The sequence below is a fragment of the Musa acuminata genome, chromosome BXJ2-3 (genome assembly GCF_036884655.1).
Source record: "Musa acuminata AAA Group cultivar baxijiao chromosome BXJ2-3, Cavendish_Baxijiao_AAA, whole genome shotgun sequence".
NCBI lineage: Eukaryota > Viridiplantae > Streptophyta > Magnoliopsida > Zingiberales > Musaceae > Musa > Musa acuminata.
Genome location: NC_088340.1, coordinates 39,999,292 through 40,022,870, shown reverse-complemented (window position 1 = coordinate 40,022,870; position 23,579 = coordinate 39,999,292). Strand labels below are relative to the sequence as shown.

Below are 23,579 nucleotides of genomic sequence, written 5' to 3'. Positions count from 1 at the left end.
CCCATGCCATATCTGATTCTGCGAAGTGAATTCACAGGAACTGTTTCTCTATGACAAAAGTGAGAATAAAGGGAAAGGAATTCAGCAAAATGAGTGGCTTGTCCATCAGACTAATTTTCTCATTTGATTTTGTAGTCAAATAAATGTTAATTACACTACTAGTTCCAGTGCAAATCTCACTTCTAACATCCTGATGTGGATGTTTCATTTGCTATCTAGATAAGGTAATCCTTGTGATCCAATCCCTACACAAGAAGTGTCAACAAATAGCAGCAAATAAAGGACTAGGTTGGTGCAAAAGAATGTGTCCAAGACAAGTAGACCAAAGAATGATACAGAAAACATAGAGCAGAAGGTAGGCATAGAGGGATGATGACTGAGGCTTCCACCAAACTCAATGCTGTAGTCACAGTAGCTAATTATGACCCCCATATGTCTATGGATGATACACCAGGCTAGGAATGAGCTAGGTGATAACTTTGTACACCCATTATACTTTGGACGCATTCTCAAGAATCTTGGCAACCTTTTTGACAGGACTTGATGACAGAACCTGATCTTGGCATGCTCAAGATTGCCAATCTTTCTTGGCTGCATCACTAGCCACATAGTTTGCGATGGAGGAGAGATGTGATTGCTCAAGATGTCTCATTACGACAAACTTAAATATGCATGCTATGATCTAAATATCAGTCGGAAAGAGGGTAACACTCGGAGTTCGCGTGAGTTGCAAGTTCCCCGTTGTGAGGGTCGGAGAATAGCAAGCAACAGAAGAAGAGGAGCTTGATGAGGACAAGCATGCTGCTTACAGTCGGTCACCTTCGTACTGGCAAAGTGCGACGAAGAGCCACGTTTCCATGCCACACGGGTGTAGCAGTCTCTCTCAGTGTTGAATCCGGCCAACTTGCATGCATTTGCCTCAGGTGGCGGCCCCGCCTTTGATGGAACCAAACATTCACAGTACGTACCATCCAGCTCTCCCGCGAGGCAAAGCTTCGAGCACCTGGCGTGCGTCCACCATCGCTCGCTCGCTCGCTCGCTCCACCCCTCTCTCCCTCCGAATGCATACCAGTGATGCGTGGAAAAGGACATGGCGCGCATAGGAACGATGAGATGCACCGCCGGATTAGTCTCCGAAGGGTCAAGTGGGATTGCGTCGAGTTAGGATCCCCTCCTCCGATGGTGACACGCACCTTGATCGCGATCCATGCGTTAGGAAGCTAGTCGCGACCCACATGAATGACGAACGCGATGCGGAGACCATACGTAAAGCCACGGGGACTTCTTACGCGTAGCGTTTACGCGGTTTTACCCGCAAGATTCGGACGTCCACACGTGCCCTCCGTGGTGGTTTACCACATGTGATTGCAGAAACGGAGGCCGCCTTAGTGGTTCCCACATGTGGATCCCACAAGCCAAGGAGGATCCTTTTTCGTTTGTTTGTCTACCCAACGCGTTCGTGTAGAGCGTGGGTATAAGCGTTTTATTCGACCCAGGTGGGACCCTCCGGTCCCAGAAACTGTAGGTTCCAAGACTATTCGTGGGCCATCGATTGCTTCGGTCCAGGAATCCGTTTCACCGAGCCGTTCCCTTTTCGTACGCACCGGACCCGGGTGAAGCCGGACCCAAATAACGAACGGACAACTGCTTCGTCCTATAGGAGAGCGCCATGAGCGGGCCCCAGACATATCCGCCACTCAGGAAGCGACAACGTATCACCCGAAACTACCCCGGTTTTCAAAACCGCTTTCGACCACCGCGTTTTGGACTCGCTCGCCTGCTCATCCTCCTCCTCTATATATAACGAGAAGGCAAGGAAACGATGATAAGGAGCGGCGACAAAGGGCGGACTGCAAGAAGAAGAAGAAGAGGTGCCTCCTCTCTTCCACGGGCGTCGCTTTTGTGGTCGTCGAGTCAGGTTTATTGAAGGGGGCGGGGTTGGGAATCGGATTGGAGAGGGGAGATGGGGAGGGGGAGGGTGCAGCTGAAGCGGATCGAGAACAAGATCAATCGGCAGGTCACGTTCTCCAAGCGCAGATCGGGGCTGCTCAAGAAGGCCCACGAGATCTCGGTGCTCTGCGACGCCGAGGTCGCCGTCATGGTGTTCTCCACCAAGGGCAAGCTCTACGAGTACTCCACCGACTCTAGGTACCCACTTTGCCCTCCGTCTTCGTGCCCCGTTGTCCCTCGTAGATGTTCCCGTACCCACTCAGCCCATGCTTCCAAGAACGTCTGGTTCATCGTTCTTGCCACAGATCCTACCTTTCCATCCCTGATTTCTGGTGCGAACTGCTCTTCTGATGTGCATGCGCGGTGTATGATCGTATTCGATCTTGCAATCGGCACCCTCTGCTGCCACTTTTCTCTAACCTTGTACAACAGCCTCCTTCCACCTCTCCTCGACTGCCGTACATCAATACTCGCAACAACTTAATTTTATTTAAGCCCTAGAGTTCCCCACTCTCTCTTCTTTTGATCCGTGTTCTGGGGTGGAATACTGTTTCCTCTAATGCCGTACATAGTGGTGATGTCGCTGATTTAAGCTGCTCGGCTTGCCAACAGTCGTACTACTTCCAAGAATAAGTTCCGACTAAATCTTGCTTTCCCAGCGAACCGGTCCTCGTCTAGTTCTACATGAACTCTGGTAGTGGGGTTGCATTAGCGATGCACTGCTTGGCTCATATAAGACGAGATATAATAGTAATCATCGTACCAATAAATTTCCGCCTTTTGTTCTATAGAATGCATAGAAGATTCATTGTAGTTACAGCTTATATCAAAGTTTCTTTAGTTATCGGCTTCGAATCTGCAGAAATGTGGAAAAGCTTAGAGCACTGCTAAATCAGGAAAATTCTTTGATTTGTGTCCTCTACTCGGTCTGTTATTCTATGATTGCATCTCAACAAAACAAATCCTTTATTTTTCTCTTTTGGCACCTAAAATCCGCCCCTTCTTTTTCATATGTCAAAGTTGATCTCCTCATGACTATAAATGTTCCTATTGATTTCCATCTCATTCCGTACCCACAATTTTCATGCATTCTCCCCTTCAAAAAATTGACCACAATCGTCCCGGCAAACCCGATGATGCAAGTATATTCTGCTTATCATTCATTTTGCTTCTGTTTTCTTCACACGACTTTATTGTTCCAAAGTATTGCATATTTTTCTTCTATTTTTTGGTTGTCTATGCATGTTAGTACATAGATGCTGTTTTGATCATAGTTGGAAGAGCATTCGGTACATGTAAGTTAGGGCAAAGTCGCATCATGGAAGATGTTCGAAGCATTAAAATACCAATTTTTGATCGCTTTCTGTAAAGGACTGTAGTCGTCTGAGTAGAATTAATTGATAGGTCTCCCATATCAACAATGTCGGTCCCATATATCAGCATTATTGTAGAAATAATAAAAGGGTTACGTACTGAATGATACTGAGTTGTCTGATGTACTACTACTGCTGCTTCATCGGATTGAATTAATACTTGTGTCCTATTCAACTTCCACCGTTTTAATCTCTGTTACTATTGTTGACATTAAAAAGTATTTGGAGGAGTATTTATTTACTTCGGATAAGTTTTTGATGGTTCATGAATTAAATAAAATGACCTTCAATGAGTATGGATGCTAACTTCACTTTCTTGACAAAGAAAGCTACAGTGCCTTCTCATCATAGATCGCCGATAATAAAAGAGGTAAAAGAATCAAGCAACAGCATTGACATCTTTTGATTTCACTCTCTATAACTTTGGTGTTAATTATTAGAAATACAAGAAACACTTCCCGGATCTAATTGCTCTCTGATAGTTGTATCTTCTTGTCTTTTGTCGATAAATTTTACATAGGCATGTCTAAGTTGAATAGAGGATTGTTGATGTTGATAGGAAGAGAGGATAGAGATATCAAATAAAGGAAGTATGACAAGCTTTAATCTTCTATATTTCTCTCAAAAAAAATATTTTTATAATTTCAGAAACTCTATTATCCTCATGACCCAATATATGGAGTTTATATAGTCCCCAAATATACATTATATTAATTATATTCAAGATGAATAATTCTCTTTCAAGAAACCCTTTCAAGAACCAATAACCAATTTGACTTATCTTTTTATAGGCTTTTAATCCATTTTTTTTCTTGATGTAATAATTCTCCCACTTGATGCAATGAACCTTTTTATGACACTTGAACAAGTTTAATTCCAACATTCTCCCCTCTTAAACTTGTTCCATTCAGCATGCCAAGTTTTCTTCGAAGTTGTTGAAATATTTTAAATTTAAGAGGTTTTGTGAGTATATCAGCCACTTGTTCACTTGTCTTGACATGATGTATCTCCATTTCTTTATTTTTGATATGATATCTTATGAAATGAAATCTTGTATCGATATGCTTCGATCTTTCATGATAGACTGGATTCTTGGCTAAGGCAATAGCTGATTTGTTATCAACATAAATCTTGGTTGACTTCTCCTGTGGCATATGAAATTCTTGGAGTAATCTTCTTAGCCATATTGCATGACAAACACTAGAAGAAGCTGCTATATATTCTGCTTCACAACTTGATAGAGCAACGATTCGTTGCTTTTTTGAAGACCAAGTGAATGTAGCTTCACCAAAATAAAATACAAATCCAGTTGTACTCTTCCGATCATCGTAGCTTCCGGCCCAATCACCGTCACTATATCCAATGAGCTCCAACTTTTTAGATGATGAATAGAACATTCCATACTCAATTGTTCCTTTGATATATCGCAAAATTCTTTTAGCGACATTTAAATGAGATGTCTTTGGAACTTCCATAAATCTACTTATTAAACCAACTCCAAATAATATAATAAGTTGGATTAATGTATGTACCTTCACCTTCCTTGATCAACTTGTGCCATATTCAACATGTGTATATGTAGGATGATAATCTTCCATAGAAAACTTCTTTAAAACCTCCTTTGCATAATTTTCTTGTGAGATAAAAATTCCTCCATTATCTTGTATAACTTCGATACCAATGAAATAAGTCATTAAGTCCAAGTCGGTCATCTCAAACTCCTTTTTCATAGAGTGCTTAAAATATATAATCATAGAGCTACTATTGCCTGTAAATATTAAATCATCTACGTACAGACATACAAACAAGATATCTCCATTAGAGTTAGATTTTGTATAGAGAGCATGTTCATGCGGACATTTAGAAAAACCATTTTTAATAAAATAAGTATCTATTCGAGAATTTCATGCTCGTGAGGCTTGTTTAAGCCCATAAAGAGCTCTCTTTAACTTATATACTTTGTCCTCTTGTTCTTGAATAATAAAACCAGGGGTTGTTGAATATATACCTCTTCTTCAAGAACTCCATTAAGAAATGCTAATTTGACATCCATTTGTAAAATCTTCCATTTCATTTGAGCTGCTAGAGAGATAAATAATCTTATTGTCTCCAATCGAGCAACTGGCGCAAATACTTCTTCATAGTCAATCCCATATTGTTGTTTATATCCCTTTGCAACCAATCTAGCCTTGTATTTCTCCACCTCTCCTTTTGCATTTCTTTTTGTTTTAAAGATCCACTTAACACCGATAGCTTGGTGGTCTTTTGGAAGTGTAGTAAGCTCCCATGTATTATTTTTGTTAATTGCATGAATCTCTTCATTGCTATTTTTCATCTATATAAGCTTCTTTGAAGGTTAATGGATCATATCCTGCAAAAAGACAAAATAAAGAAAGTTCATCATTATTAGTATCAATCCTTCGAGTCACATCATATATGTCCTGAATCGGTTTTGTCCTTCTTATAATTGGACTTCTTGAATCATATGACCTAGCTGATCTAGGTGATGATTCTGGCAAAGCAACTTCGGTGCTTACTTGTATTATATCATCTTCTTCTGAAACTACAGCTTTCTTATGCTGCTCATCACTTTTCCGGTTCCAAATCTGTTGTTCATCAAAATCAACGTCTCTTGACATCACAACTTTATTTGTGATAGGATTGTAGAGTTTGTAACCATTGGAATTCTCTGGATAACCTAGCAAAATGCATTTTTGACTTTTATCCTCCAATTTTGTTTTCTTCTCTTATGATCAACTCTTGATTTTTGTAAGCTCCATGTTTCTTCTGGTGTAACATTACCAATTCGCTTTGTCGGAAACCTGTTAAGCAAATAAACTGCACAAGCAACAGCATCACCCCAAAATTCTTTCGAAATTTTTCTTTCCTTTAACATACATCGGACTATATTAAGGATAGTCCTATTTTTTCTTTCTGAGATACCATTTTGTTGAGGTGTGTATGACATGGTGAATTGATGTAGAATTCTATTATTTCTACAAAAACTTTCAAATTCATTTGATATATATTCACCACCCCTATCTGTTTTTAAACATTTAATCTTACAACAACTTTGTCTTTCAACCAAATCCTTAAATTCTTTGAATTTGCTTAAAACTTCTTTCTTTTCTTTTAACATATAAACCCAAGTTTTTTCATTATGATCATCAGTGAAGGTAAGAAAATACATGCTTCCTTCAAGTGATACTGGATTGATAGGGTCACAAACATCTGAGTGTACCAGATCAAGTCGATTTCATGCTCTTTTTGTCCTTCTCACTTTGAAAAGCTTTCTTTCTTGCTTACCCATGACACATACTTCACACAATTTTGCTGGGCGATCAATTTTTGGCATTCCTGTCACCATATTATACTTCTCTAGAAGTTTCAAAGCCTCAAAATTTAAGTGAGCATATCTAAGATGCCAAAGTGTAGAGATATCCTCAATATCAGCTTTAAAACAATTTGATTGATCAAAAATACTTAAATGCAAAAGAAACATTCTATTATGTGCCATTTTCATATGTGATATCAGTGTTTTATTCTTATCACAAATTGAGAGAGTCATATCTTTCATCTCAATTTTATAACTTTTTTCAAGTAATTGTCCCAAGCTTAAAATATTATTTTTCATATCAGGAACATAATAAACATCTGAAATGCATACTTCCTTGTCATTATTAAGTTCAAGGAGAATTTTACCTTTGTCTCTTACTGGTCTTTGAGACAAATCGCCAAATGTAATGTTCCCGGAATAACTTGTATCTATTTCTGAAAATAACTCTTTGATGCCACACATGTGATTTGAAGCTCCTGTATCTAGATATCATATCATAGATTGATCCTCTTTCAAATTATCATAACTCATTAATAAAACTTAATTTACGTTCTTTTCTTCCTCAATAAAATTTGTCTTATCACCTTAATTGTTAAGATTATAATAACATTCATAAGAATAATGTCCATACCTTTTGCAAACATAACATTGTATTTCAGATCTTTTAGAGTTTCTACCACGTCCACGGCCTCGGTCACGTCCTCGACCATAACCTCGGCCTCTTTGGCTAGAATTTTCTCCACCATCTTCAATGTTCGGAGATTCTTAATTGGTCTGATTTCTGCCTCCTCTTCCTCTTTGTCCTCGTCCTCTTCCTCTTTGAGAATTTGATTCTCGTTTAGAAGCCCATAGTTTTGTCTTATCCTCTTTTTGTAATCTTTTGTAATGCTTCGTTTGTAATGCTTGCTCCATAGTTTTGTCTTATCCTCTTTTTGTAATCTTTTGTTCATGAACTTGAAGGGAACCCATAAGTTCTTCTAAAGATATTTTTTCCATATCTTTAGATTCTTCGATCGCAACAGCAATAAAATCAAATTTCGGATCTAGAGATCTCAATATTTTTTCTATTACTCTCTGATCATTTACTTGTTTACCATTTCGTTTCATTTGATGAACAATAGAAATGATTTTTGAGAAGTAATCAGAAATGGTTTCAGAAGTACCTTGTTGTAATTTCTCAAACTCGACTCGTAAAACTTGTAGACGAAGTTTCTTTACCTTATCAACACCACCGAATGCTCTTTGAAGCATTTCCCGAGCCTCCTTTGAAGTATTTGCTGGAGCGATGATCTCGAACATTGTATCATCAAGTCCTTGATAGATTGTGAACAAAGCCTTTTTCTCCTTCTTCCTTCTTTCTTTGAGTTGTTTTCTTCCTTCTGCATTCATTGCTCCTTCTTCTACTGGACTTGGTTCAGCAAATCCATCTTCTACAAACTCCCATACATCTTGGGAGCCTAGAAGAACTTTCATTTGGATGCACCATATGTCATAATTTTCTTTTGTCAATCTGGGGATCTAGAGTTTGATGGCACTTAAGGAAGAGGCCATAACTTGGCTCTGATACCAAATGTTGATGTTGATAGGATGAGAGGATAGAGATAGAAGAGTATGACAAGCTTTAATCTTCTATATTTCTCTCAAGAAAAATATTTTTACAATTTTAAAAACTCTATTACCCTCATGACCCAATATATGAGTTTATATAGTCCCCAAAGATACATTATATTAATTGTATTCAAGATGAATCATTCTCTTTCAAGAAACCTTTTCAAGAATCAATAACCAATTTGACTTATCTTAGACTTTTAATCCATTTCTTCTTCTTGATGTAATGATTCTCCCACTTGATGCAATGAATCTTTTTTTGACACTTAAACAAGTTTAATTCCAACGAGGATGTCGCTACAAACTAACAGGCAATGCTTGAGCTTTTGATTTTATATCAAAAACGTGGAAGAAAACTGAAAGTTGCTTATTCCTTGCAGTATGGAAAAGATTCTTGATCGTTACCAGCGCTACTCGTATGCTGAAAGAGCCCTTGTAGATGCAGACACTGAATCCCAGGTAACATGTGTTTGAAGACTGGATGATTCATAGCCTAGAACGTTGGTGGATGGCTTACAGCATGTTGATCTTGTACGCAGGAAAACTGGTGCCATGAATACGAGGTATTGAAGGCAAGGATCGAGGCACTACAAAAGTGTCAAAGGTATCGAGATGGCCATCGCAAATTAAACTAATGTTTTTACTTGCGCAAAAATGTTACGAGCATTATCTTTTTGTGCTTACTTCAGGCACCTCGTAGGCGAACAACTTGACAAATTGACACTTAAAGAAATCCAACAGCTGGAGCAACAACTTGAGGCAGCTTTGAGAAAAATAAGATCAAAAAAGGTGAATTAAAATCCATTTATGTAGCCTATCAAAAATGTTATTGCCATCCGTGCATGTAAAGGAAGTTGCTAATGTTCTTTTTTCTTTTTTTCTTTCATTTATTGTAGAACAATGTGCTGTTTGATTCCATTGCTGAGCTTCAAAGAAAGGCAAGTCCTACAACCTTTATTCAAATTCAAGTTCATATTTGTTTGATTTTAGTAGTCAGGTCGGTAAAACCTAATAACAACAAACTTCAAACTAGTTGGACCAATCCAGTCCTATTTACCACCGGGATTAGAAAGAGACTCCGACATTTGGTTTTGATTCTGAGTAACTATGATAATTTGCAACCCTACTCAATTCAATATGCAGCACCTGCGTAAATCGATAATATTGCTTTTGCAGTTAGCAATATAGCAGTGACACATACCAACTGCTATTTTTTGTAGCATGAATTATTTACACAGATAATATCTAAATGTTATTTGCTCTTTCTGAAAGTTAAGCATGCATTCATGATTGATGTAAATATCTTCTCAATTAATAAAAAATATTTAAGTAATCTTTCGTTATATTATAAAATCGGATCTAACCCAGTCTGTCTGTTCATGCCAGTTACCCGAAAACCAACTGGATCAATTGTTCATTCTGATTTTTCAACAAGAGCGGATTCTTCACCAAGGATAATATTCTTTTGATAGAGACTGTGCTCAACTTGTTGATTCTTTTTGTTTACCTGTTCTCCACCTCATGACACCCTAAACATTCTTCTGTGGACAACTCGAGAACATCTATCTTAGGAAATGATAGATAGAGAGTGGCCTGATGTGTAGAATGCCAATAACAATTTGGAAATTATATATATATATATATATATATATATATATATATATATATATATATATATATATATATATATATATATAATCTGTTGGTACTTCAGGTACAAATCTATGCCTGAATAGCCTTTATTTTCTTGCAGGAGAGGGCGCTGCAAGCACAAAACAGTGACATGGCAAAGAAGGTAAACTATAAAATGTTTGACCTTATTTATTGGCATTGTTTATAGACCTCAAGTTGGATCAATGTGATTTGGTTCCAAAATAGCTTACGGAGATGGACAAGGCTGAGGCTCTGAGCCAACACCGACAGACGGAACAAGCAGCTCAAGCCCAGGCCAGCTCCTCTATACCACACTTGCTCTCGATAGAATCTACCATAAACATCAGGTACACACTTCCTATAAGCATCTCTTGTACTGGGTATTACTAGAGTTCATATTACAACAGTCTTCAAGAATCAGGTTAGCGTTTCATGGGCAGTAAGTAATCATCGTTAGCTGCTTAGTAAGAGAAAACTAGCCGTGTATGTAGGTGTTGCATTGCCGTGTTTGATTCGGCAGACGTACTATTAGGACTCTAGCTAGGAGAGTCCTAATTGAAAGGGACATTCTGTTAGGACTCTAGCTAGGAGAATCCTAATTGAAAGGGACACTCTGTTAGGACTCTAACTAGGAGAGTCCTAATTGAGAGAGACATTCTGTTAGGAGGTTTTTTCTTAGAGAAGAATTAGGAGTTGTAAGGGAATATAAGTCTTGAGTATGAGTCATATTAGGAGTTGGTTAGAAGTAAGAGTCTTAAATAGGAGTCCTATTAGGAGTTAGGGTTTAGAAGCCCTATAAATAGCCATGTATTCCTTCTCTTTTGTTAAGCAATAGATGAATCTTTTCTGCAGCCTTTGAGCAGCAACTTGGAGGGAGGAACCCTTATAGAGTTCCAAGGAGGCCGATCCCCTAAAAAGATCAACCCTAAGTTTAGAATCTGCAAGGGTTCTATCACCTGGTATCAGAGCATCGTTCTTGGCATCTCGCTGCCCTTCCACTGCCATCCATCAACCCTCCACAACCGCCCAAAGCAATTTTCACAATTGCTTAAAAGATCGTCGCCAAATTCCACCGTCATCTCCACCACCGCAGATCATCCTTTGATCTCCCTGTGAATTGCAACATGTTCTGGTTTCCTACCTTACTGCTGCTGCAATTTAGTTATCCATATTCGAAAATCCAAAAAAAAAAAAAATTGTTCCTATATTGCTGCAAATTTCATCGTAAGTTGCTGAAATTTTTCGACGAGAATTCTGCTATCGCAACTTACACCAATTTTCTTGCTGTTACTGTCGAAATTTTCTTGATTAAATTGGACATCCTTGCTGTCATATAAACTGAGATATTGCTGTCAATTCCCTCCTCAAATCTCTCAAATTTTTTGTAGAGATTTCGTCGAGAAACCGCTGTTTCTTCGACGTTAATTCTACTCTTACAAGACAACACAATTCTGCAGCAAACTTTCACTGATTTCTATCAAACCCATACATGTCTTTAACCCGTCAACAAAAAAGAGATCTTAACATCACAGATTTGGAGTCATATACTATGGCATCTGAGGACGCAATCAATGCTAAATTTGAAGCCTTTGAGGCACGAATGAAGGATAAGATTCGGCTCTCCTTACCGAATTCAGTTTGGGCCGACCACCAAGCCCGAAGAAATCACATCAAGGAGAGAACTCTAATCAATCAAATCATGCCCAAAGAGATGACTTCCAAGAGAGGGGAGGTTCTATGACCGACCCCAACTATTCGCGCATGAGAGTGGACTTCCCTAGATGGGAAGAAGGAGACTAAATTGGTTGGATCTCGCGCGCGGAGCGATATTTTCGGTACCATAAAACTGCGGATGCATCCATGGTGGAAATTGCAGCTATACATCTTGAAGGGGATGCCATACAATGGTTTGACTAGTTTGAACACACTTATGGAACCCTTTCATGGTGACAATTCAAATAAGGACTACTGATCCGCTTCGGACCAACTTATTATGAGAACATTGACGGACAACTAGCAAAGATCCGACAAACCTCCACCATTCAGGAGTACCAAACCAGGTTTGAAAGGTTATCTAATCAAACTTGTGATTGGTCTGAAAAACAGTTATTGGGGACTTTTATTGAGGGCTTAAAGCTGGAGATCCGGGGAGAAGTTAAGGCGCGACAACCATACACGCTTATGGCAGCCATCTCTTTCGCACGACTTCAAGAGGAGCGATTGAACCATGAAGCCCGGAGGACAAGGATCACTCCACGACCTACAATACTAAAGCCCTCAGCCCTCCCTACTATCAACCGAGTCCCTGCACCGAAAAGGTTAACAAGAGAAGAACTTCGGGAGCGATCTGCGAAAGGGTTATGTTGGCATTGCGATGAGCTGTGGAGCCGCGAGCATCGCTGTAAAAAAGGTAGACTTCTTATGATTGAACCAGTAGAAGAAGAGGCCATTGAACATCTAGAAGTGAGCCTTGAACATGAAGAAGAAGATATGGAAGAAGAGCCATAGCCGATCGACATTACGGTACACGCACTAGCCGGCTACTCAAATCCGCAAACGATGAAAGTTGGAGGCCTTCTCAAACAACAGCCGATCGCTGTTCTCATCGACTCGGGTAGCACTAATAACTTCCTGAATAGTAAGGTTGCTGCTCGGATGGCACTGCATATTGAAGGTTGCAGCAAGTTCGATGTAAAGGTTGCCGACAGCAGAATCCTAAAGTGCAACCAAAGATGCCCGCAGGTGAAACTATTACTGCAAGACCAAGAAATTATCACCGATTTCTTCCTCCTACCAATCGATGACTATGAGGCAGTGCTTGGTATCAAATGGCTGACTACACTAGGTGATGTCTCTTGGAACTTTTCTAAATTAATTATGAAATTCTACTGTAAGGGCAAACAGATCATCCTACGCGGGAAGCGCGGAAGCAACGTTACCACTATTTCGACCCAACGAATGGAGAAAGTTTTACACAAGGTAAATGGTGCCTTTTTGATGCACCTCCAGCAGCAACCAGAGGGGAAGAAAATAGAATTTGAAGATCAAAATCTTGCCCAATTGCTTACTGAATTTGCTGATATATTTGCTGAACCGCGCGGTCTTCCTCCTTCTCGGCAACATGATCATCGAATTCCAATCCTTCCGGGCAAGCCACCAGCGAACACTCGACCATACCGATATCCTCACCTCCAGAAAGATGAAATTGAAAAGATCGTAAAGGAGATGCTTGAAACAGGGGTGATTCAACCAAGTTGCAGCCCCTATTCCTCACCGGTGCTACTTGTACGCAAGAAGGACGGAACTTGGCGGATGTGCATTGACTACCGAGCTTTAAATGGCATCACCGTCAAGGACAAATACCCAATACCAGTGGTGGATGAACTTCTTGATGAATTGAAAGGAGCTCGAGTCTTCACGAAGTTGGACCTCCGATCCGGTTACCACCAAATTCGGGTATGTGACGATGACATTCCAAAAACTGCATTTCGCACACATGATGGCCATTATGAATTCTTGGTAATGCCTTTTGGACTCACTAATGCTCCTTCAACCTTTCAAAGTCTCATGAATGATATATTTCGGAGCTTTCTTCGTAAATTTGTGCTGGTATTTTTCGATGATATTCTCGTTTATAGCCCTTCTCTTGAGACTCACTTTCAGCATTTACGGATTATTTTGACGATCCTTCAGGAGAATACTCTTTTTGTTAAGCAACCAAATTGCAGCTTTCTCCAGCAAAAAGTAGAGTACCTTGGGCATATAATATCAGAAGGAGTGGCGGTAGACCTAACAAAAATTGAGGCAATGCAAGGTTGGGCGAAACCTACAAACGTGAAATTACTGCGGGGGTTCCTTGGACTAACGGGCTACTACCGAAAATTTGTTAAGGACTATGGGAAGATCAGTGCACCACTCACTTTTTTACTGAAAAAAGATGCTTTCCAATGGTCGGACAAAGCCTCTGCTGCCTTCGACAAACTTAAAGCAGCCATGACAACGACGCCGGTGCTTGCGCTACTAGATTTCAATAGACCCTTCATCATTGAGACCGACGGATCTGGAGTCGGAATTGGAGTCGTTCTCATGCAAAATGGTCGACCACTCGCATACACTAGCAAGGCATTATCTCCCTCCCATCAAAACATGTCAGTATATGATAAGGAGATGCTTGCCATTGTACACGCAGTAACGAGGTGGAGACCCTACCTAATCGGCCGGCGATTTCAAATTAAAACTGACCATAAAAGCCTCAAGTACTTTTTGGAGCAAAAGATATCATCCCCTGAGCAGCAAAAATGGGTAACCAAACTTCTTGGATTTGATTATGAAATTATTTACAAAAAGGGGAAAGAAAACGTTGTTGCAGATGCACTCTCACGGCTACCTGAACAAGCTAAGGTTTCAGCCATCTCCCTTCCTACCACCAGTCTCCTCGAGGACATTAGGGAAGAATGGAAAAAGGATCCAGAGATCAACAAGATCATAAAAAAATTGGAGGAGGATCCAAGTGCAATAGCCCACTACACCTGAGATTCGAGGCATTTACGCTACAAAAGTCGCATTGTGCTTATACCTGACTCCCCTTGCATCGCAATCATCTTGCATGAAATGCACTCTATACCTTCAACAGGGCACTCTGGATTCCTAAGAACCTACAAAAATTATTGCTGAATATGTGGCACAATGTGATATATGTCAACAGAACAAGGGTGAAACTATGGCAAATCCAGGGAAGCTACAACCACTACCCATACCAGACTCAGTGTGGACTGACATCTCCATGGACTTCATTGAAGGGCTGCCATCTTCCAAAGGTAAAAGCACGATTCTCGTGGTGGTTGATCGACTTACGAAATATGCTCATTTTTGTGCTGTGAGAAATCCCTACACTACTGCTAGTATTGCCCAGATTTTCATAGAAAATATTGTTAAACTGCATGGGATGCCAAGGTCCATCGTAAGTGAACGTGACAGGATCTTCACTAGTAAATTTTGGACCGAGTTATTTCAGTTACAAGGCACCAAACTCAAGATGAGCACAGCATATCATCCACAAACTAACGGCCAAACAGAGGTGGTAAATAGGTGCTTAGAGACGTACCTCCGGTGTTTCGCTAGCGACCGACCAAAAGAGTGGGCGAAATGGCTTCCCTGGGCCGAATGGTGGTATAATACTACATATCATTCATCTACAAAATGTGCCCCTTATGAAGCATTGTATGGTCGACCAGCACCTGTGATTCCAAAGCATGTAATTGGCTTGGCCAAGGTAGATCAGGTTGACCAAGAATTGATTGATAGAGACAAACTCTTACAACTGTTAAAAGATAATCTCTCTACCGCTCAAGCCAGAATGAAGCAGCAAGCCGACACACGACGAAGTAAAAGAGAATTTTCAGTGGGAGATTGGGTTTATCTTTGCCTACAACCATACAAACAACTCTCTATCAACACTCGAGCCTCCATGAAGCTATCCCCACGTTTTTATGGGCCCTATCAGATCACAGAGCGTATTGGAGCCGTGGCATACAGACTTAAATTACCTGAGGATGTCAAAATTCACCCTATCTCCCACGTATCATGCCTAAAGCCCAAGTTGGGAGAACACGAGTCACCCCAGATCCAACTGCCCAACACAACTGAGGATGGAGTTATTCAAGCCCAACCACAGGCCATCCTCGATCGCAGGATCGTGATGCGTCACCGACATCCCTCTACTGAAGTACTAGTGCACTGGAATAATCTACCACTTGAAGACGCCACATGGGAACCATATGAGGAGCTGAAGACCCGGTTCCCTGAGTTCATGGAATCTCAGCCTTGAGGACAAGGCTGATTTGAAGAGGGCGGGTCTGTTAAGACTCTAGCTAGGAGAGTCCTAATTGAGAGGGACATTCTGTTAGGACTCTAGCTAGGAGAGTCCTAATTGAGAGGGACACTCTATTAGGACTCTAACTAAGAGAGTCCTAATTGAGAGAGACATTCTGTTAGGATGTTTTTTCTTAGAGAAGAATTAAGAGTTGTAAGGGAATAGAAGTCTTGAGTATGAGTCATATTAGGAGTTGGTTAGAAGTAAGAGTCTTAAGTAGGAGTCCTATTAGGAGTTAGGGTTTAGAAGCCCTATAAATAGCCATGTATTTCTTCTCTTTTGTTAAGCAATAGATGAATCTTTTCTACCGTCTTTGAGCAACAACTTGGAGGGAGAAACCCCTATAGAATTCCAAGGAGGTCGATCCCCTAAAGAGATCAACCCCAAGTTTAGAATCTGCAAGGGTTCTATCACGTACTTCTTTCCCTTGCAATAAAAATATTTCATGAGCATTCTGAATCCAAATTTCTGGGCGTCAAGCTTTTTGACTTTATACATTTCTCTCTAACAATGCCTTGCTCCCCCAAATAAAAAGAGTGAAGAGCACATGGTGGGCAATGAATGAAAAAATATTTACTTTCCTTGTTAATTCTTGTTGCTTTTACATAACGTTATTCTTTGAGGCTAATTACAAATTAGCTACTGTAATTAGCTAGCTAACTCTAGCATCCTAATCTCTGTACTTATGAAATATTGAGATCGATTATATAGGATTAAAATGATAATTTTACTGAGTAAAAAAATTGAGAGAAATATTTTGTTAAAGCGGTAAGATTAAATGTTTCAATTTCGAAAAGTATAAAGATCTTAATGTAATTTTTAAAAATACTAAAGATAACTAATTACATAGGATGATCTTGAGAAATTTATTTGACAGCTAAAGTTGACCTAGTTTTTGATCTGGTTGAGGGATGAGCATGCAAAGTGGCGAGACCAACAGTTTTGTAGGCTCAAAGTCATTCGTCAGTTGAATTTGCATAATAGATTAATTGGCATGTCAGTTGAATTTGTACTCATATTTTTCCTCATTAAACATCTTATCAAGCAAGAAACGATCAGAGCAAAGCAAAGGTGGTATGATCAATCTAATATTGCAGAAACCACCAACCCACGGGCTCAGTCGTGGAGGAAGCCGCCGAGCAGTCCTTCGCCCGGTGTAACGGCGCTGTTCTGCCACCATGGATGCTTCGCCTGTGAAGGACGGACTGAGACGCGCTTCCCACCCATGCAGGTCCAGTTACTATTGTATTGTAGTAAAAGTATAATCCAAGTCAAGCTGTGGAGTGTTTTATCCCTCCGACCCACCCATATTCCAATTTGGACTTGGAGCAATCCGTCAGAAGTCTCCCTGTAATGCATTTTCTAACCTATGCTTCTATCGTGTGCGATAGGTCGTTTGTATATATCGAAAACAATACTGTAAAATAATGGACGATAAAAACATTGTGGGGCTTCTAATTCTCGGTTCCTTTGTGCAAAGGTATTCTAGTAACAACCGATGGTGCTGCATCTTTTGCTTATGTCCTCCCTCCCTCTGCAGCTGTACCGATTCATTTGAGGTAGGAAAAAGAGACTCCTGATTACCTTTACCTCATGATTCTTGGATGAAACCTTCTGCAGCTTAAACATTGTTCCGAGAATACACCTCTCGTGGAATTGCTAGTAAAAACCGAAGAAATTGTCTTTTTTTTTTCCTTTTGGTTGCCAATTGTGGCGATAAAAATTTTGCCAAAAATCATCGAGTAGATCAGAATCGGAGCAATCAGGTCAATCATGTGCTCTCGAACTCATCAACAACAACAACTGATGGAAAAAGGAAAAGAATTGCTACTCCAAGGAAACAGGATCATATATTGTATTCACTTTTCACCAGGAAACCAAATTGCTACAGGAGGGCATCCTTCAAGCATCTTCAGAATGACAAGGTCATGAGTCACTTTCTACCGTCAGAACAAATTCTTACAAGAGGAATGACAATAACAACATTTCTTTTTCTGTACAAACATCCAAGCAACTGTCTGGGCAGCTGTGTACATCAGTATGGAGGCAACAGAAGAACCGTAAAAATCTATATGAGCGAATAAGTCACGGTTGACTTCAATTGTATATACTAAAATATTCACCAATATCAAAGCCTGTGAAACGACACCGGAAGACTTATGGCATTGATATATACTTCATGATATATGTATATACACACTATGAAATACGAAGTACACATATTCCCTGCATATGTCCAAATGAATAAATTTATCAAAGATATATGTGGAATGATCATGTTGCTTCCTTGAATACCATCATCTGTTAAAAGAAAAATGAAAGCAAGTAAGTAACCACTGATGCCGCACATAAAATCAAAACCTTTTCATAAACAACCCGGATCAACATGTCTTTTGTTGCTATATATACTGAAACTTTGTGAAGATCCATATTTCAGCACTTGGATGCCTGGCCGAAGAAATGTTTAAACGGGCGAGTTACTTGTTTCAACAACAAAGTCCATTATGATTGTATTGGAAGTTCAGTAATGAATTAAATTTAGACATTTGTAGCAACCTCCAGTCAACTTGAGTTAATTCCCTAGGTAAGCGGCAAAGACAGTAGAACACGGAGTTGGCACAAAATAACTTTGCGATAATTCATTGCCTAATGCCTTACAAAGGTTTAAATAATAGGAAATGACAAGCAGCTGTAGTGTTGCATTATGTGATCTTATGTTCACAATGAAGTATAGAGCATGAAAAAGAAACGATTAATGTGCAGAAATATGCCAAATGAACCAAAGCTAATTACAGTGTAGTCAGCCACTGAAAGGAGGCGTATTGTGCAGCAGTATATATTTCATTAGTAGGCCATTCGAAATATATAATTCCCAAAAACCGTAAAATATCCTGAAAGTGTATGTCAGAATTCAAATACCACCGTTTGGAATTTGGAACACGGTATGAGATGAGAAAAATCATAGTGCCAAGAAAATGAGTCATAAATTTAACCAGATTAATGTTACATGTCCTGAAATGCAAAATATATAAACTATAATTTCTTCTTTAATATGATGTTGCAAGGTTAGGACCCTTAATTTATCAGAAAAGTTGAATTGAAAATTAAGTTTTTCAACATGAAATATAAATAGTAATTTCTTGCATTTTGAGGAACAGTTGTTAATTACATGATCACTGATACATGTCAGCGGTGGATATAAGAAAGTTGGGATATTAGAAAGGCAATGCACGTAGCGGACAGTTTGTTGGTTGTGACTATTGAAATCAAACAAGAAACTCCTATAAGTAGATGTATGGTCTATTTGCAGGATACTATCTATTTGCTAAAATAAATGGTACAAGCTGCAGATCTTAGAACTCCAGGGATAGTACCAAGCAATTGTTTTATCTAATGCATCATGTTTGATTTATTTTACATATTGATGTTATCTTAGATCGCATGGCCTATAAATTCAACATAGACTACAATAACAAAAATGTCATTAGTATATGAGGATTGATAAAATCAATGGCAGATAATGACAAACTAGTTACCTTGCCGCAAACAGGACATGCATCACTTCTCTCCATCCACTCATATATACAACCAAGATGGAAATGATGAGAGCATTGCATTGTTATCTTGGGGTCTTCAGAAGTATATTCTGCAAAGTAACGTCAAAGATCAGAATTTTATGAATACATCGAAGTACAATTGACCTTTATTTCCTGAATAATTTATGATGACATCATCAAGTAAATGTAAGCCCAATTACTGTGAATATTGATTAAGCATATACAAGGTGTAATTTTCTTCTTTACACAAGGTGAAATGTCACAAGGCAGAAATATAATGATATATAACTGATATTTATGAGAGGAATGTTTAGATATTTTAGTCACCTTTTGAAGGTTGCTATTAAAACATAGTGATCTCCTTAATTGTACAGCATGTCAAGAAGTTTGCGCCAATCAGTTAAGCCAAAAGGTAAACTTAGTTTAGCCAATACTTTAGGATAATTTATTTATTATTAGATAGGCATACAATAAAAGTAAATAACCAGATCTCTCAATTTACCTTCAAGACACGTTGGACAAACATCCTCATCTTCAGAAGAAGGAAAAATATATGTTACTTCTTTTCTGGCTTCGGCAGAGAAGTGCTTCAATGAAGACTCAGGCTGACATAGTTTGGATCCTCCATCATAGTTTGACTTACACTTGCCTTTCATCTTTGATTCTGTCTCACTATTAGTGTTACTTCTAAGTGGTTCAGATTCCTGATGAAAATGGCTTAAAAACTTTTCATTCCTCGAGATAAGGCCATCATGCTGAGTAAATCTAGGATCATCATATGGTATAGGCCTGGGAGGAGAGTGATATGTATCAGGTACAGAGTCATCCATGGTTAGTGCTGGAGAAGCAAGAGCAACTCTTTCCTGTAAAGATGAAGGAACAGCATGCATATCCTCTCTTCGAAATAGTGCAGTGTACTGCAAGAAGGAAGTTCAAAAATGGCTTTTCTCACTATTGGAAACGGTCAATATGGACAAAAGTTCTTCTCTAACATTTTCTGAAAGACAAAAAAGTATATAACAGTCAAGTTTAACATCTAGCTCCCCATCATTACCTTGAAGCATGTCCTAATACAAGATGTTAGTTTCACAATTAATTTTCAGTAAGTTTGTCCTATCCAGACTCAAACTGCTTTGTCCATAAATCAATCAAAATATAACCAACTAAATAAAGGTCGGCTGTCAATTAACTCAAGACAGTGCATCTTCACCACAAACTTGTACAAAGTACCAGTATGTTTTTATGTTGAAATATGGAAATTATTTGGTCTTTCAAGTTGTCATTTTCAAATTCATCCTTATTATTATCTCATATGAAGAATACCCTATTGCTCATGAGTTCATTGAGCAACTCACCTAGTCTCATGGCTAAAACCATAAACAACATGTCAAGTGGTAGCATATTTTATCAAACTATACCTGTTAGGACCTGAGTCCGATGGAATAAGTGACCCATCAATTTCGTTTGGCCTAAACTACTAGTCAAAATATTTAAGCTAAAATTGATAGTAGTACACTCATCAAACCTTTATAAGTCTTAGTCTTGTCTACTTCCAACGTGAAACTAATAGGGGTGTTATAAACTCTCCAATTTAAGGGCTTGACGTCCTCGTCAAGACCCAGCATAACCCAAATCAAACTCTAGTATGGTGCATGTGAGACGTAGTTCGATGTTAGCTCCACGTCGTGACGAGTTCTCGAGCTTCATCCATGGGTAGTCCTTTCCTGCTCAAGCCTGTTAGATAACTGAACCATCATCTTATGGCCTAAGATCACTAGCCCAAATGCTTAAGCTGAAGTTGATAGTAGTATATTCATCAAACCTTTATAAGTCTATCTTAATCTTGATCACTTTCAACGTAGGACTAATCAGGGTGTTACAATACCAACAATTGTACAGGTTATGCAAGCACAACATTGAGCTATCATAGTAGCCATACCTGCCAACAGACTAGTATAAACAATGTTCGATAACTAAGTTTAGCTTCTACAAACCAAAATAAAGTTTGCTATCTAGACTTCTAGTTAGCTATATACTTCATTTTTGTTCATTTAATTTTATCCAAATGTAAGTACCTAAAAGGAAGAGAATCTAAGATTACTTCTTAAGTCTTCCTAAAACAAGACATGCCTATTAGTCTCCCATAAAAAAGCTACTCTTTACCATATCTCAAAATTGTCTAGCATAATCTTGAAGCCAAAATCATTCTTATTTTCCAATCAATCACATGACATCGAGTTCATTCTACAGCCCATCATCACACTATGGGAGCCAGCAATTTCCAATGTCTGTGCTTGCGAGGAGGGGATAACACATAAACCAAGGGTCAGTCTCTCTTATTTTTCTCTCCCCACCTAGAGCTTCTAGTTTAAATTGACGGACCTTGCCTTATTCATGAAGAGGTCTCCATTAGACAAGTAAAAATCATCTTAGAATGATTCCCCTTATCTATCCCTAGTTAGTGTTACCTCCAACTTAGCAGAAAAAAGGAATCGTTCAACTTGTTCCCTTATATAATGTCATTTTCTGCTAAAGTTGACTTTAATAATATACAATCTATTTTAAGCTCAAGGTAAATTGAATTACCTGACAGCTCATATTAGCTTCTTTCGGAGTCCAGATAATGATTTGACACACTTGATATTTGTGAAGCTACAAGTTTAAGTGCCTTCCAATGTCATACATGTAATACAGGATCCCTTTTATATTTCTCTATAAGACATAACTTCTAGGAGAAAAGCTTATGAGTAATACTTAGAATTCCTGAATGTTGTATACTACTGATCTATGTATAATTTACTGATTGGAGCTTGTATCTTTGATTGCTCATGTCGTGTATGTCCTGCACATGAAGCGCATAGGACTGTAAACTTTGATTATGTCAAAGTATTTAATATTCTCTCTTGCATTATTGTAGGTAATCAAGAACAGAAGCTGCAAGCTAAGATTCACAGTATAAACTATAAAAAGCTAGGATAGAGACCAAAGCAGTAGAATGAATTTTTTTACTAACAACATGCAGGAATATGAGGTCAATTATTTGTTTTTATATCACTAAGCTGATCCAAGCTACTTGGACGAAAGCTAACAAAAGGTGGAGCTGCAAGGCATTGCAACGAGGACTTCACTCTTTTTGCAACTATGTAAGTATGTAAGCTTCCGGATGTAGACATTTCGCAATAATTACAAGAAAACACGTACCACACTCATCAATTGCTGAGCCAAGCATCCGAGGCAGATGCAGTTTCTGGAATTTAAAGCATTGGAACGTCGATATTCCTCAGTGTCTCCTGCAAGCAAGCAAGAACAGACAGACCCCATACTCCCAGCTTCACTTCCCTGTTCAGATCTATTATTCTGATGGCACTCTCCTCCTCTCCCAATCCTACGACCTGATTACATCAAGCTTTCCGGAAGAAATTTCCCGTTTTCCTCATCTAAATAAAGATAACTCGAGGTAAAGCAAACGAATACTTTGACAAAAGCGAACAATTCAGTAAGTTTAAGAAGACAACTAAGTGAGAAACATTTGCGATTTATCTGGCAAGAAATCACAGCATCAGCCGCACCCTGAGAACCAATGCTCGCAAAAAAATAGATGCATTAGCTTCAAAGACCATGGAACCCACCAAGAAGAGCTAGCAAACAATTCCATATACCAAAAAGAATTCCAAGGATACAAAACCCCTACATAAAAAATAATCGAGATCGACAACCAAATAAGTGATCTTTAGAAATAAGAAACACGGATCCACAAGAGACCAAAGACTTCGCCAGCCATCAGAATCCCTTCATTCTTTCTCGTCCAGTTCTGTTTACAGAACGAATTCCCGGCCGCCGAAAACAAGATCCAGAACATAAGCTGCCTCAGGAAAACAAAATCTAACTCGTTTCTGTCAGAAAATCTGAAATCCAGCAATTCTATCTTAAAATCTTCCAGATCAAAAATCGGGTACATCGAATTTAAGGATAATTACCAGTGGATGCAACGAGACACGCATCGATCACAATCATCGGAATCAAGAAATCTCTGCGAAACCCACAAATTTTATGCGCCCCTCTTTGGTGTTTCTGGGGATTGGAATCTCCTCCTCCTTCCTCTTTGGTAGATTTCGCCGACGGCGAGGAATTCAGGAGGAATGAATACCGAGCGGCGATTCCGAGCTCGTTATTAGAAGGGCACTGATTTGCTTTACCGGGTGTCAGATGAAGCGGTTGACCCGCTTACA

At 39.1% G+C, this 23,579-nt stretch overlaps 2 protein-coding genes across 8 annotated transcripts; one reads left to right on the top strand and one right to left on the bottom strand.

Moving 5' to 3' along the window:
- Window positions 1–1,855: 1,855 nt before the first annotated feature.
- On the top strand, window positions 1,856–17,424 carry LOC103978845 (protein VERNALIZATION 1-like). 2 transcript variants are annotated; one of them, XM_065100855.1, is made up of 8 exons: window positions 1,856–2,148; window positions 8,649–8,727; window positions 8,808–8,872; window positions 8,958–9,057; window positions 9,165–9,206; window positions 10,022–10,063; window positions 10,147–10,268; window positions 10,774–10,914. In XM_065100855.1, exons 1-8 carry the CDS (start codon window positions 1,964–1,966, stop codon window positions 10,778–10,780), a joined length of 642 nt encoding a protein of 213 aa, XP_064956927.1. In that variant the 5' UTR covers window positions 1,856–1,963; the 3' UTR covers window positions 10,781–10,914. The 2 variants fall into 2 exon arrangements, with proteins under 2 accessions (XP_064956927.1, XP_009393064.2); XM_009394789.3 differs by lacking the exon at window positions 10,774–10,914 and adding an exon at window positions 16,891–17,424 and having other exon boundaries at window positions 1,861–2,148.
- A 193-nt stretch (window positions 17,425–17,617) lies between these two features.
- LOC135585499 (E3 ubiquitin-protein ligase At3g02290-like) lies at window positions 17,618–23,561 on the bottom strand. Of its 6 annotated transcripts, none has more exons than XM_065100852.1 (5): window positions 23,328–23,561; window positions 22,552–22,742; window positions 19,853–20,213; window positions 19,330–19,439; window positions 17,618–18,094 (listed from the first exon to the last, which is right to left on the bottom strand). In XM_065100852.1, the coding sequence occupies exons 1-5, from the start codon at window positions 23,362–23,364 to the stop codon at window positions 18,068–18,070; spliced, it is 726 nt and encodes a 241-aa protein (XP_064956924.1). In that variant the 5' UTR covers window positions 23,365–23,561; the 3' UTR covers window positions 17,618–18,067. The 6 variants fall into 6 exon arrangements, with proteins under 6 accessions (XP_064956924.1, XP_064956920.1, XP_064956926.1 ...); XM_065100848.1 differs by having other exon boundaries at window positions 19,853–20,267; window positions 23,328–23,542; XM_065100854.1 differs by having other exon boundaries at window positions 19,853–20,267; window positions 22,552–22,920; window positions 23,328–23,523.
- Between the last annotated feature and the right edge of the window lie 18 nt (window positions 23,562–23,579).